Genomic DNA, 12,983 nt, shown 5'->3' on the forward strand with positions numbered 1-12,983 from the left:
AAAAATTAAACATATTATATTTGGTGCCTAACTGTTTCCCAAGTATATTAGTGCGTTTGTGAATGAATAAATAAGACGTAAAACGTAAATTTCTTTGTCGAAAGGCGCTTTATGAAAATAAGTCCATTTACTTGTATTAGTTTGCAGCCCAGTCAGTAGGCGATGCAATGTGCTGATTGGCTCTTAGTTTTGGCACGTCAAAACACTGCCAAAACTCGTAGTTGTAAAAAAAGTTTGTAGCTTTTGTAAAAAAGTTTGTAGCTTTTGTAAAAAAGTTTGTAGCTTTGTATCTAACAAAGTACAAATATTTTTTGCAAGTGCAAATATTTTTTGCACACGCACAAAATATTTCTACAAGTAAAAATATTTTTTGCAAATACAAATATTTTTTGCAAGTACAAATATTTTTTGCACACGCACAAAATATTTCTACAAGTACAAAGTTTATTTACAGATACAAAATAGTTATGGCATTAATTTGAGCCCATAAGGGACCACACGGGGGGAGAGTTGGCTCTGTTGCCACGGTAACAGATGAGCAGAGGAGCTCAGAGCGGCTGCGTCTGAGTCAAGTGGAGGGTGTTTGTGAGGTGTGCTGCCGCGCCCGGGCCGTGCGGCGCCGGTGCCGGCGGCGGCTGCAGGATGTGCACCACCCGGCCCAGCGACTCGGTGCTGGCCAGCGCCAGGTACTGGCAGCACAGCCAGTCCTCCAGGCTCACGCTGCACGCCGCGTCCAGCGAGCGCTCGGCGAACTTGATCATCATCAGCGTCCGCTTCAGGTCCAGCCAGTTCTGCAGCGCGGCCTGGCGCGGGGCCGCGGGGCCGGCGCCGGCGCCGCAGCCCAGCGCCTGGAACAGGTCCTCCCGCGGGCCCCACAGCAGGCCCTGCAGGCAGGCCCGCGCCTCCGCCATGCGGATCCGCTCCGACGGGTTGACGGTGAGCAGCAGCCGCGCCAGCTGCTGCAGGCCCTGCGAGTACAGCGAGCGGGCGGGCAGCGCCGGCAGGTCGGCCCACGTGTACTCGCGCTCCTTCAGCTCCGGCGACTCCTCGAACGGGTTGGGCCGGTGCAGCATCTCGTAGATGAGGATCCCCGTCTGGAACTCGTCGCACTTGCGGTACTGCGTGGCCGTGATGATCTCGGGCGCCAGCCGGGACTGGTCGCGCAGCGCGCCGGGGTCCGTGGCGGCCAGCCGGCTCTTCTGCTTGGCCTGGGAGAAGTTGCTGATGATGAGGCGGGCGGGGCCGGCCGTGGCGGCGGCACCGGGGCCCGGGCCCGAGCTGCTGCTGCTGTTGTTGTTGGGCTCCAGCAGGTCCAGGTTCCAGGGGTTCCCGGGCTGGCAGTGCACCAGCAGCAGGTTCTCCAGCCGCAGGTCGCAGTGGGTGACGTGGTGCGGCTTCATGTGCTCCAGGCCCGAGCACAGCTGCAGCAGCAGCAGGCACACCTGCCGCTCGTACAGCTCCGGGCTGCCGGCGTGCCGCGCCTCGCCCTCCCTGACGAAGTCCGCCACCGTCTGGAACGGCACCTCGCGGGTGATGACCACCACGCGGCTCCGCAGGCGGCCCGTCCCCGTCCCCGCGGCCGCGCCGCCACCCGCCTCGTCGACTCTACCGCCCGTCCTGGGGTCCGTCTCCGCCTCCGCCGGGCCACCGCCGCCCTCGCCCCCCCCGCCCTCCTCGTCCTCCTCCCAGGGCAGCAGCCGGCCCGGGACGTCGGCCAGGAAGTGGCCGCAGTCCTGCTGGATGTTGAAGTGCAGCGGGAGGCTCTGCCGCACGGCCAGGCTGTGGAAGAACTGCTGCTGCGTCTCCTTCATGTGGCTGCGGCAGATCTGGGGAGCAGAGAGAAGAACGCCTCAGGTTAACCCTCGTCGGGAAGCAAACCGGGGAGAAAAACCCCCTGGAAGACCTAACCGCCTCAAACACGCAATGCAGGAGAAAAAAAATATTTCTTTTTTTATTGTGCACTTTGAGAAAAAAGTCGAAATGTTGAGAAAAAAGTCGAAATGTTGAGAAAAAAGTCGAAATGTCGAGAAAAAAGTTGAAATGTCGAGAAAAAAGTCGAAATGTCGAGAAAAAAGTTGAAATGTCGAGAAAAAAGTCTAAATGTCAAGATTAATGTTGAAATACAATTTCAAGAATAAAGTGGAAATTTCGTGAATAGTCAAAATTTCGCCTTTTTTCTCAACATTTTAACTTTATTCATGAAATTTGGACTTTTTTCTCAACATTTCAACTTTTTTCTCAACATTTCAACTTTTTTCTCAACATTTCGACTTTTTTCTTGACATTTTGACTTTTTTAAGTCAGGAGAAAAAAAGGTGGTTTTTTTTATTGTGCACTTTGAGAAAAAAGTCGAAATGTTGACCAAAAAGTCAAAATGTCGAGAAAAAAGTTGAAATGTCGAGAAAAAAGTCGAAATGTGAAGATTAATGTTGAAATATAATTTCAAGAATAAAGTTGAAATTTCGTGAATAGTCGAAATTTCGCCTTTTTTCTCAACATTTTAACTTTATTCATGAAATTTGGACTTTTTTCATGAAATTTGGACTTTTTTCCTCAACATTTTGACTTTTTTCTCGAAATTGTACTTCAAAATTAATCTCGACATTTCCACTTTTTTCTCGAATTGCATAATGAAAAAACTATCTAAAATATTATTTTTATTTTTCTCCTGCCTGGCCCTAATAGTTTTCTCACAGGACTCACAGGAAGGCAGATTTAATTGATTTATCTTTTTCACTGTCCATATACAAAAAGAATGCTCTCTAAATCATTTGATTTAGAATAATAGGACGTTTTCCTTTACAGGAAATGTTCAGTTTATGCATTTAATATGTAATTGGGATTTTTACATTTGGTAATATTTTAACTTTAGTATATTGTTTGGGTGTGGTTTTCATATAAGCCTATATAGGCTTCTAACCACTCACACATATTTCTTCTTGTTGTCTTCATTTATTTTCCTTATGTGAATTTTTGTTGTTTTTTCTTTTTTTTCATCCTTGTATTTGTGTGAAACAAAATAAAATAAATAAAAATAAAAGATTTGTGAGAATCCTGCTTGAAAACGAGATAAATAGAGCTGCGAGGACGAATAAATCTGGAGTCAAGATAAAGGTAATGTGTAAGGTCGCGTTTTATTAATGCTGCAACCACCTCAACACTTTAGAAATCCAGATATTACACCACTCGGTACTGAAGTTGCTTTTGCCAACGAAAATTATGACTAAATATCGTCGTCAGCGAATCTTTATCACCTGAGGAAAATGCGACGCAACGAAAATGCTGGTCAAGAAAAAACCTGTTTTTCACAATAGGTCCCCTTTAAGGAGAGGTTTTATAACGCAAACCGCAACCTTATCCCAACAGTGAAGCACGGTGGTGGTAGTGTCATGGTTGGGACGTGTCACATCTGCACCAGTTAGGTTTAAATAGCAGGAATAACTTGAGGACGGGACCGGGCTGATGAACAGAAACCTTTACCGCTGTCGTCTGAGCAACATTTCCCCGTCAGAAATCACAACTCGCCACCGTCTCCTTCGTCTGATTTGTTTGTTTTCATGTTCAAGACTTGTGTGAAACCTTGAAGATATTTGATGTCAAATTTGAAATGAAATACCGTATTGGCCTGAATATAAGACGGTGTTTTTTGCATTGAAATAAGACTGAAAAAGTGGGGGTCGTCTTACATTCGGGGTCTAGACGTTATACCCATTCACACCGCTAGATGGCGCCTGATATCTTTAAAGCGAATGCTGAACTTAACTCCCCAGGCCAAAGCGAACCCCTGTCACGAAGAAGAAAAATAAAAATAATATAAGAAAGAAAAGAGAATAAAATAAGAGAAGAGATAACCGAAAGTGGAGAAAAGTGGATGGAAGTTCGGCAGGTAAACCGGCAGCTGAGGAGAAGTTATGATGCAAACTTCAAGATAATGATTTCAAATAGTCAAAATAACATGCTTTTCTCTCGAATATATTGTTATAATCATTTGTTTCAGATGTACTGTCATTATTTTCTGTATGAAAATTGAATTTGGTGTTCAAAAAGTCTTTCTTCAAACTTGAGTCTTGAAAAAGAGGGGGTCGTCTTATAATCGGGGTTGTCTTATATTTGGGACAATACGGTATATAAAAAGTCGACTGATGAAGAACCTGACTCAAATCTCACCGACTCAAATCTGAGGGTTTTTTTTGCAGGATATTGTCAGGTTTTTCAGGGTTAGACAAAAAACATACAGTACAGACCAAAAGTTTGGACACACTTCCCCATTTGTTTGAATGAGAAAGGTGTCCAAACTTCTGGTCTGTACTGAATGTATTTATACATTTAAGAGAAATGTGGCGCTGCTTCGGTTCAGCTGCTAAAACTCCTTCTGACCTCAATCTCTCAGTGAAATGAAGAAGGAAAACCTGCACGTGGGTGTTATTTCATAACTTGGTCCTTTTTTCCTCATTATTTCTCCTAACTTCAGGCCTCGCAGTCTCGTATGATTCATGTCGGCTTTATTAAGCCGCGATGCAATATGGATAAGTCTCTGAACTAGTTTCCTCTTCCAGAAACTCCTCACAATCGCCGGATTGCTCGCTTGAACTGGCCGGATCTGCTGGACGTCTCAACCCTCATCCATCCTCCAGGAAACTGTCGTGGAACTTCACTGCTTTCACAAAACTGTGGTGTTTTCCGTTAACACGAGTTTAAAAACATCATTTATTTATCGCTCTTCGTGCCGTAATCGACGCTGCTGCTCCTGTAACGCTCTGAAGCCTCTCAGCATTCACACCAACGTGCACCGAGTGCATTATTCATCATCAGCTCCGCGTGAACAATCTGACAGAATATAACGTCTCATTTTCAGGAACACCAATTACACTCTCGGCCTTTCTGCAAACGGGTGATTTGGGAGAGTTTAATGGGCTCGCTGGGGCCGGTTTTGTGAAGCTGCTGCAAACGTGAAGGCGGCGAGTTTCATGTCCTTCGAGCTTCAGAAACACTTCTGAAGGACAAACAACGACAACCTGTTGTGGCTTCATCAAACCTCCGTTTCACCTCCGTGGAGGAAATGAGTAGGGCTGGGGATCCATTCAAATGTCAAGAATCGATTCCGATTCTTAAGATTCAGAATCAATTATCAAGATTTGATTCGATTCCGATATTGATTTGGGTTACTGTTATTAAAACTGTTTTTTGAGCTGTTGCATGAATTATATGACTGTAGTTCTGCAAAATATTACTACTAGTATTATATTGAGATTAAACAGAATTGGCAGCTAATGATGCTGTAAGGACCAATCAGCTCCCAGAATGCTGATAGAACTGCTTTCAGAAACATCGTGGGTCAGAATTACCAAACAGATCCAGGAGGAAACAGAGACGGATGAAATCGGTTTTATTTTTTCCCACATTCCGTTTTTATTTGTTCCATTTTCGGTCTATTTTGGTTTTTAATTTTTGAGCATTTGGTTTTTAGCATTTTATGCAAATGTAACCCCAAGACAGTATATAAAGTAATGAAATATAGACACTTTATGCAATTATAACCTAACACTTTAATGTTTTCATACCTTTAAACATATTTAAAGGAAAAAACATGGCACCAGTTATTCTCGTGTCCAACCAAACATTCCTTTTTTGGGGATAAACCAAAAAAATAAAAGTTGTAATGTAATGATGGAAAAAAAAAAAAAAAATAAATAAAAGAAAAAAAATAGAAAAAAAATCGATCTTTAGACATATGAATCGATTTTTAGGAATTAATATGAGAATCGATTTAGAATTGGGAAATCGATTTTTTCAACACAGGCCTAGAAATGAGAGGCGACTCCTCTGGAGACGTCAGGAACCTGCAGCGCCGGATCAAACCACGAGGCGCTATGATTATTTAAATGTCTCTCTTTGATTAAATAACAGGGTCAGAAATAACCTGCTGTGCGGCTGCGGGGGCAGATCAGAGCTCTGATGGGGAAGAAGGACGGACTGTTTTCACTTCTGGAGACGGCGTTTCGGGGTCGAGGGCAACAATTTGAGACAAATATGCAGAGGTGTCTTCAGTATTCACATTCATTACTCAGGTAGATACTAGAGTTTAAAAATACTCCTGCAGAAGTTGAAGTATCAACTCAATATTTTACTCAAGTAAAAGTATAAAAGTACTGGTTTCAAAACTACTTAAGTATAAAAGTAAAAGTAATTTAAGGAGGAAAAAAGCCTTTAAGGACAAAAGCCATTGAAAATGAATGCATCTTAGTATAATGTAAATATATTAAAGAACCATATATGTGTACTATTGAACATTAACATGTGTTTCAGAGAGCAGGAGATATGATGACTAGTTGCCTATAAGTATTGTAATGGTGCAAAACCTCAATATGCTTCCTCAAATTAGACGGCGAGTCTTTGAAAGCCATTAGCTCGTGGTACTTCGGTGCACAGAGCTTGCAGCGCATTCTAAAGGAGTTGTTTTTCCATCCAACCATTTTTAACAATTCCTCCAGGTACGGCCAGGGATGTACAAGAGTTGGTTGGTCTTCCTGGGCCGGGCTACCAATCTCCTCGCTGGTGCTTGTTTGCGACATTTCGCCCGACGAGTTCTCTTGCGTCTCTGCCACGGACATCTAGACGAACGTGACCAGCGCTGCTGGAACGCAACGTGATTTGTATCATGTGCACGTGCAATGGATCGCGTACAAACCAATAGGGTGTCGGAATGGTATTGTGTTTATACTTCTCATCCAACCACAACCAAATTCACTCTATCCGGATGGAGCAATTTAACTGGATAGTTTCTTTTTAAAGGCCGAAATGAAATAGAGTAACGAGAATAATTACTCCAGTGAAGTATACTGCAAAATGTGCTGCAATTGTGACCGGAATTTCCCGGGCTGTCCTGTGGATGTGACGTCACATGACGCCTTCGCCACGACGGCCGTTGGGGGTACTGCAGCCAACAGTGAAGCCGGCACGGGAGAACGGGGAGAACGTGCATGCAGCGTCATGTGACGTCACATCCACAGGACAGCGCGGGAAATTCGGGCCCACAATTGCAGCACATTTTGCAGCAACAGCCTGTTCAAGGCAAAGGAGAGATACACTAGAGGATCATTCTTTTTGGTTTGGAACGCTTCATCTGACATTATTACTAGAAAACTTAAAACGTTTACGAATTTTTTTCATGAATCCTGCCTCATGCTCCTTTAAGAATCATAATCGAATCGATTCTTGATATTTTAATCGCTCCCCAGCCCTACGGAGGACGGCTCACCTTGATGGCGTAGTTGACCAGCGGGTCCTTGGCGTAGGAGGCGGTGTAGTAGACGGCGTCGCCGGCCTCGCAGCACGGTTTCCCCGTGGTCAGCCTGAAGTGGGACCAGCTGTCGGTGCCGAACCTCAGGTGGTCCTTCTGGCCCGCCATGAAGCGGTCCTCGCACTTGGCCGCCAGCTTCCGCAGCGTGTCCGTGTGCAGCCCGCGGATCCGGCCCACCACCTCGTCCCAGCTGTCCAGCCCGCGGAACAGAGCCGGCCTGTGCGTCTTGGAGCTAGCGGCAGCGCTGGCGGCGGGAACGCCCCGCCCCGCGGCCCGGCCCCTCTCCGGGAGAGACTCCCGGCCCGGGAAGACCCTCCGGTCCGGAGGAGCCAGCGAGGACGCGCTGGTCGTCGGCCGGGGAGCCGGCGGCCTCTCCAGGGAGTCGGCGCTCTCGTGGTCGTGAGGCCGCTGGGGCTCGGAGCTGAGGGACGAGCTCTGGCTGCCCGTCTCCCAGGGGGAGTCCAGGTCGTAGAGGGGGTTGGCCACGCTGAGGTTGGTGCCGCCGGGCCGGGCCTCGGCGCGCCGCCTCGGGGGCTCTTTGCCCCCCAGGCTGGGCTCGGTGCCCGAGCGAGGGAAGGCCTTCTTGGGCAGCGGCGGGGGCGTGGCCTTGGGCGGGGGCTGGTCGGAGCCGTCCAGGTCGGAGGCCAGCGTGTCCGTGGAGGCCTTGCCGTTACGGGGCTGCTTCAGCGGGATCATGCTGACCCGGTACTGACCTGGAGGAAACACAGAGAAGCTTCATTACATTCATGTCCACGCAGCCGTCTGGGAGATTTGCAAGGTCTTGTGCGAAATCGCCCGGAATTTTTGGGTTTTTCGGGTCGGATCGGGTGTCTATATGCGCAATTTTAACTCTCCAATTAGCAAAATACTGGATACCTTCCCCTGCCTCATCATCATCTCTTGCCTCAACGCGGGGCCCCACGGCTGCTTGAGACCCGGTCGGATCGGTGATTTTTGTAACAAATTTATCAAACGTGCCTTTCAGAGAGGCATTAAACTCTTCCATTTTCTTTAGTTTTTTTTCTTTTTTCATCCCCTGATGGAAATTTCCTGATTCTGTCTCGTTCTCTCGACATTGTGTGACAGTTTGTTCCAACTCCACCGTCTGGATCAGAGCAGCTTGTGTCTGCGCTTGGTCTGATCAGTTGTATTGAACAACAGACACGCATCATTGCACATATATGTATTGATATGCCCAGACTAGTACACATTTAGGTCTGTATTGGAACGTGACTGTTGATATTTATAAGGGAAAAAACGAAAAAACAAACGGAAAAAAAAAAAAAATTGAAAAAAAAAAAAAAAAAAAAACGGCCCATAGCGCGAGGCCCCGTGCGGTCGCACGGTTCGCACACCCCTTACGGCGGCCCTGCTGCTGGGAATTAATGTGACATAAAACATCACAGTGCGCCTCAAGTGGGGCAAAGTGGAGTCACAAAAAGTGCCGGACTGTCCCCACTGATCAGCACAGATACCTCTAACCTTTCTGCCCCCGTGTGGTCAGTAGAGGAACTGCTCCCTGATCAGAGTTCGGCATCTTCCTTTCAAATGATCAGCCCATCTTTTCTGTTTTGTAGAGTTTTGAATGTTCGGTTTGTGTATCATTGACAACAAACAGAGAATGTGACCCGATTTCCCTCCCTCAACTTCTCCGGAGCCACTCGCTTCTCCCTCACATGGCGTTTCCTCTGGTCGCCTCTCAGGAGGACGAGAGGATGAGAGGATGAGAGGATGACACGAGGTGCCGTGGCTGCGGCACGTGAGCAAACTGGTGAATTAAAGCCAGAGAGCAGGACAAGCCGGGAACAAGTTGTTCCTCCAACCATCAACCATCCAGCCGACAGAGTTCAGCTCTGCAGCCAAGCTTAGACAGAAAAAAAGGAAAAAGAAAGAAATCCCACACAGACGTGACCTTATTTTCCTCGGGTGTTGTGGGAAGAAACCGAAGTGTCACAGATGCAGGTGGGTCACAGACAAGTGTGTGACTAAATAAAAGCAATAAAGGGTTTCTCTCCTTTGCATGATGGGAATAAACCAGCGGTAGGTTCAACTTTACGGGTGGAGAAGGTCTGGGACGATCCCCTCGAGAGGCTGCTGGACGTGAGATGATGAGATTTTTCAGCACTCCCTGATCCCCGTGGTAAAGATGTCCGTTTAGGAAAAGAGAAATAAATTCCTTCTTGCAGAAAATGCTGCAGATTACAAACTAAAGCAGGACAGAGCGAGTGAGAGTGTGCGGAAGTCACGCTGCCGTCATGTTAATAATGCGGCTGAAGCCTTAAGCAGAGCAGTCGGGATGAAGTTAATGAGTCTGGGTAATCCTCCCTGGAACGAGTTTATTTAATGTCTTCCTTCACCAATCTGCAGTAATCCATCCCAGAAAGCAGGAGCCTCCCTGGTCCGGCTGTGTGGACCCTCGGCTGCAGGGACGGGGCTGTTACTTCAGCCGTTTTTACACAGATTCATAAAAACTGCTGAAATATCCAAAAGTTTTCAACGTATCTTTAAACCGAAGGACCCACATATGGTCAGTTTTTATAGTTTACAATAAGATAACATTAAAACAACTGAGAGAAAAGCATCAAATCACCAAATAAGGAGCTTTAATAATGAGTGAAGTGATGACTTTGAGTGAAAATCTCCTTCCATCAGCAGGGCATTGAAGATGAAACGTGGCTGGGTCTTCCAGCAGGACAATGATCCCAAACATCGCCCGGGCAACGAAGGAGTGGCTTCGTAAGAAACATTTCAAGGTCCTGGAGTGGCCTAGCCAGTCTCAAGATCTCAACCCCACAGAAAATCTTTGGAGTTTTGGAGTCCGTGTTGCCCAGCGACAGCCCCAAAACATCACTACTCTAGAGGAGATCATGGAGGAACGGACCAAAATACCAGCAACTGTGACTACGTTTACATGCAGTCAAAATTCGGGTTATTGCTAATATTTCGGTTACTGAAACATTCAGAATATTCCATTTCCATGCGTTAGCAAACAGGGTTATCCCTGTATACATGGTAATTAATCATTCGGGATATCTGGATCAAACCAGCGACGCGCGGAGAAGGTGATGACACAATTAGCGTCATTTCCGCTTCTTCTTCCTGTTTCCAAATTCAAAACAAATGCTGCTTCGTGCAACTTTTCGCTCACCTTCTTGTAAATCTTCTATCCCGGTACTTTCTACCGTCTACAAATGCAGAAATGTTCATATCCTTCATTACATTTATGAAGTGATTAGTCTCCTCCTGGTCTTGTGTTTCTCCGTGTTTATAAGAACTTCCTGGACTCAAAAGACCAGGATTCCTTGTGAACAGAGCATGTGCAGAAAACAAATTCCTGTTCCGTTTGATGGGGATATTCTGTTAGGCGTTTACATGACCCAATATTCAGGTTTTAAAAGGAGTAACCCAGGGCTCATATTCAGGTTTTTAAAAACCGGAATATGAGCAAATTCAGGTTAGGGGGTTATTGGTGTTTACATGGCCGTGCAAATAAACTTCCTCAGTAAACTTCCTCAGGAGTTAGTTTGTCTTCTGATCAGATTTATTGATTTAAAAAATAGGGCTGGGGATCGATTCAAATGTCAAGAATCGATTCAATTCCGATTCTTAAGATTCAGAATCGATTATCAAGATTTGATTCGATTCCGATATTGATTTGGTTAGTGTTATTAAAACTGTTTTTTCAGCTGTTGCATGAATTATATGACTGTAGTTCTGCAAAATATTACTACTAGTATTATATTGAGATTAAACAGCAAGTATTGCAGCTAATGATGCTGTAAGGACCAATCAGCTCCCAGAATGCTGATAGAACTGAAACAGAAACATCGTGGGTCAGAATTACCAAACAGATCCAGGGAGGAAACAGAGACGGAGGAAATCAGTTTTATTTTTTCCCACATTCCGTTTTTATTTGTTCCATTTTCGTTCTATTTTGGTTTTTAATTTTTGAGCATTTGGTTTTTAGCATTTTTTGCAAATGTAACCCCAAGACAGTTTATAAAGTAATGAAATATAGACAATTTATGCAATTATAACCTAACACTTTAATGTTTTCATACCTTTAAACATATTTAAAAGCAAAAACATGGCACCAGTTATTCTCGTGTCCAACAAAACATTCCTTTTTTGGGGATAAACAAAAAAATAACCAAAAGTTGTAATGTAATGATGAAAAAAATAAATAAATACATAAATAAATTAAAAAAAAAAATAAAAAAAAATTGATCTTTAGACATATGAATTGATTTTTAGGAATTAATATGAGAATCAATTTAGAATTAGGGCATATTAAAAAAAACAATACTTCCTGGATGCCTTCAAACACATTCTGGTGGATTCTGGATGAATGTTTAGATCTTTTTTAGGAGGGATTTGAAGGCGTCACCGGTGGTAACGCGTCTCATAAGCGACCCCCCCCCCCCCCCTTCGGGGACCAATAAGATCCTATAGATCTGAACTGATCCATCGAGATGATGAACCTGTTGCTGCTCCGGGAAAACAAACTGGATGTGATGCAGGTGGAGGAAGTGAAACTGGAGGCGGATGGACTAAAGAGGAGCGGGGGGCGAGGATGAGGAGGAGGCGGAGGGTTGGGGGGGCTGATGGGCAGAGGTGAGACGACACAAGGAAACCACGTCCTACCTCCAGTCCACTAGTGCTCAGAGTTTCTAGGTAAGCGAGCGGCGGCTGAGCCGAGCGTGCTCTCCATCCCCGACGGTCGGAGCAGCCGGCGGAGCCAGCAGACGGGCTCGAGTCCCCCCCCGACGCTGGCCGACTCTCAGCGAGTGAGCAGGCGAGCTCTGAGTCCTGCGTGCTGGTGATTAAAAATAAAGGCTGCACGTGTGCGTGAGGGGGAGAGAGAGAGAGACTTTCCACTAACGAGCGTGGCTGGAAAATGTTGGGAAAATGTGGAAACTCAAAAAAAAAAAGAGAGACGTCAGAATCAGTCATCTCCGAGCAGATGGCTGCCCCCCCCGCGCCGCCGCCGCGGTGCACACCCGCCCTCCCCGTCCCTAATTAGCAGCGAGCAGCAAAGTGGGATCCAGCTGCAGGCGGCTCGTCAGCGCCGTCCAGGGAGGCTTTAACGCAGCCACAACACTTCTACCCACCGAGCTCTCGCTCCGGCGGCAGCCCGCAGAAAACAAGACTAATTAGCGCAACAGTGACACAGAAAAACAAATATTTTGTCCCCCAAGATTCATTCAACAGGAAGGAAGAAGCCCCAGTGATCCAGGCGGGGAAACACGGGGAGAAACAACTCAAACAAGGAATCTGCTGCTGCAGCCCATAACTCTGGGTTTCTGCTGCGTCTCTGACCGGCTGAGATGATTTCCCACTGAGAGCAGCCTGACAGGCGACCGACCCCCCTGTCCCCGCCCCCGGAAACCCCTGGTGAAACCATGACCTGGTGACACTAGGAATGGGTGATATTTTACCGTTCACGATAAACCGTCAAAAAAATTCCCCACGGTAAGAATTTGTATCTCACGATAAAAACGATAAATTCCCGTTGATGACGTTTTTGTGTAAAACTGATTTAAGGAAGGAAGGAAGGAAGGAAGGAAGGAAGGAAGGAAGGAAGGAAGGAAGGAAGCGAGCCAGAAAGAAAGAAATGAGCCTGAAAGAAAGAAAGAAATGAGCCAGAAAGAAAGAAAGAAATGAGCCATAAAGAAAGAAAGAA

General features: G+C 46.0%; 1 protein-coding gene across 1 annotated transcript in view; it reads right to left on the bottom strand.

The window, feature by feature from the left end:
- Positions 1-456: 456 nt before the first annotated feature.
- peak1 (pseudopodium-enriched atypical kinase 1) overlaps positions 457-12,983 on the bottom strand; it is a 186,723-nt gene continuing 174,196 nt past the window's right edge. Inside the window, exons 7-8 of the mRNA XM_061720833.1 lie at positions 7,259-8,013; positions 457-1,826 (exon numbers count right to left, since the gene is read on the bottom strand). Of these exons, the coding sequence (XP_061576817.1) occupies positions 549-1,826; positions 7,259-8,013 (2,033 nt within the window). The 3' untranslated portion in view covers positions 457-548. The remainder of the gene's footprint in view (positions 1,827-7,258; positions 8,014-12,983) is intronic.

This window comes from Cololabis saira, chromosome 5 (assembly GCF_033807715.1).
Source record: "Cololabis saira isolate AMF1-May2022 chromosome 5, fColSai1.1, whole genome shotgun sequence".
NCBI classification, from domain to species: Eukaryota; Metazoa; Chordata; class Actinopteri; order Beloniformes; family Belonidae; genus Cololabis; species Cololabis saira.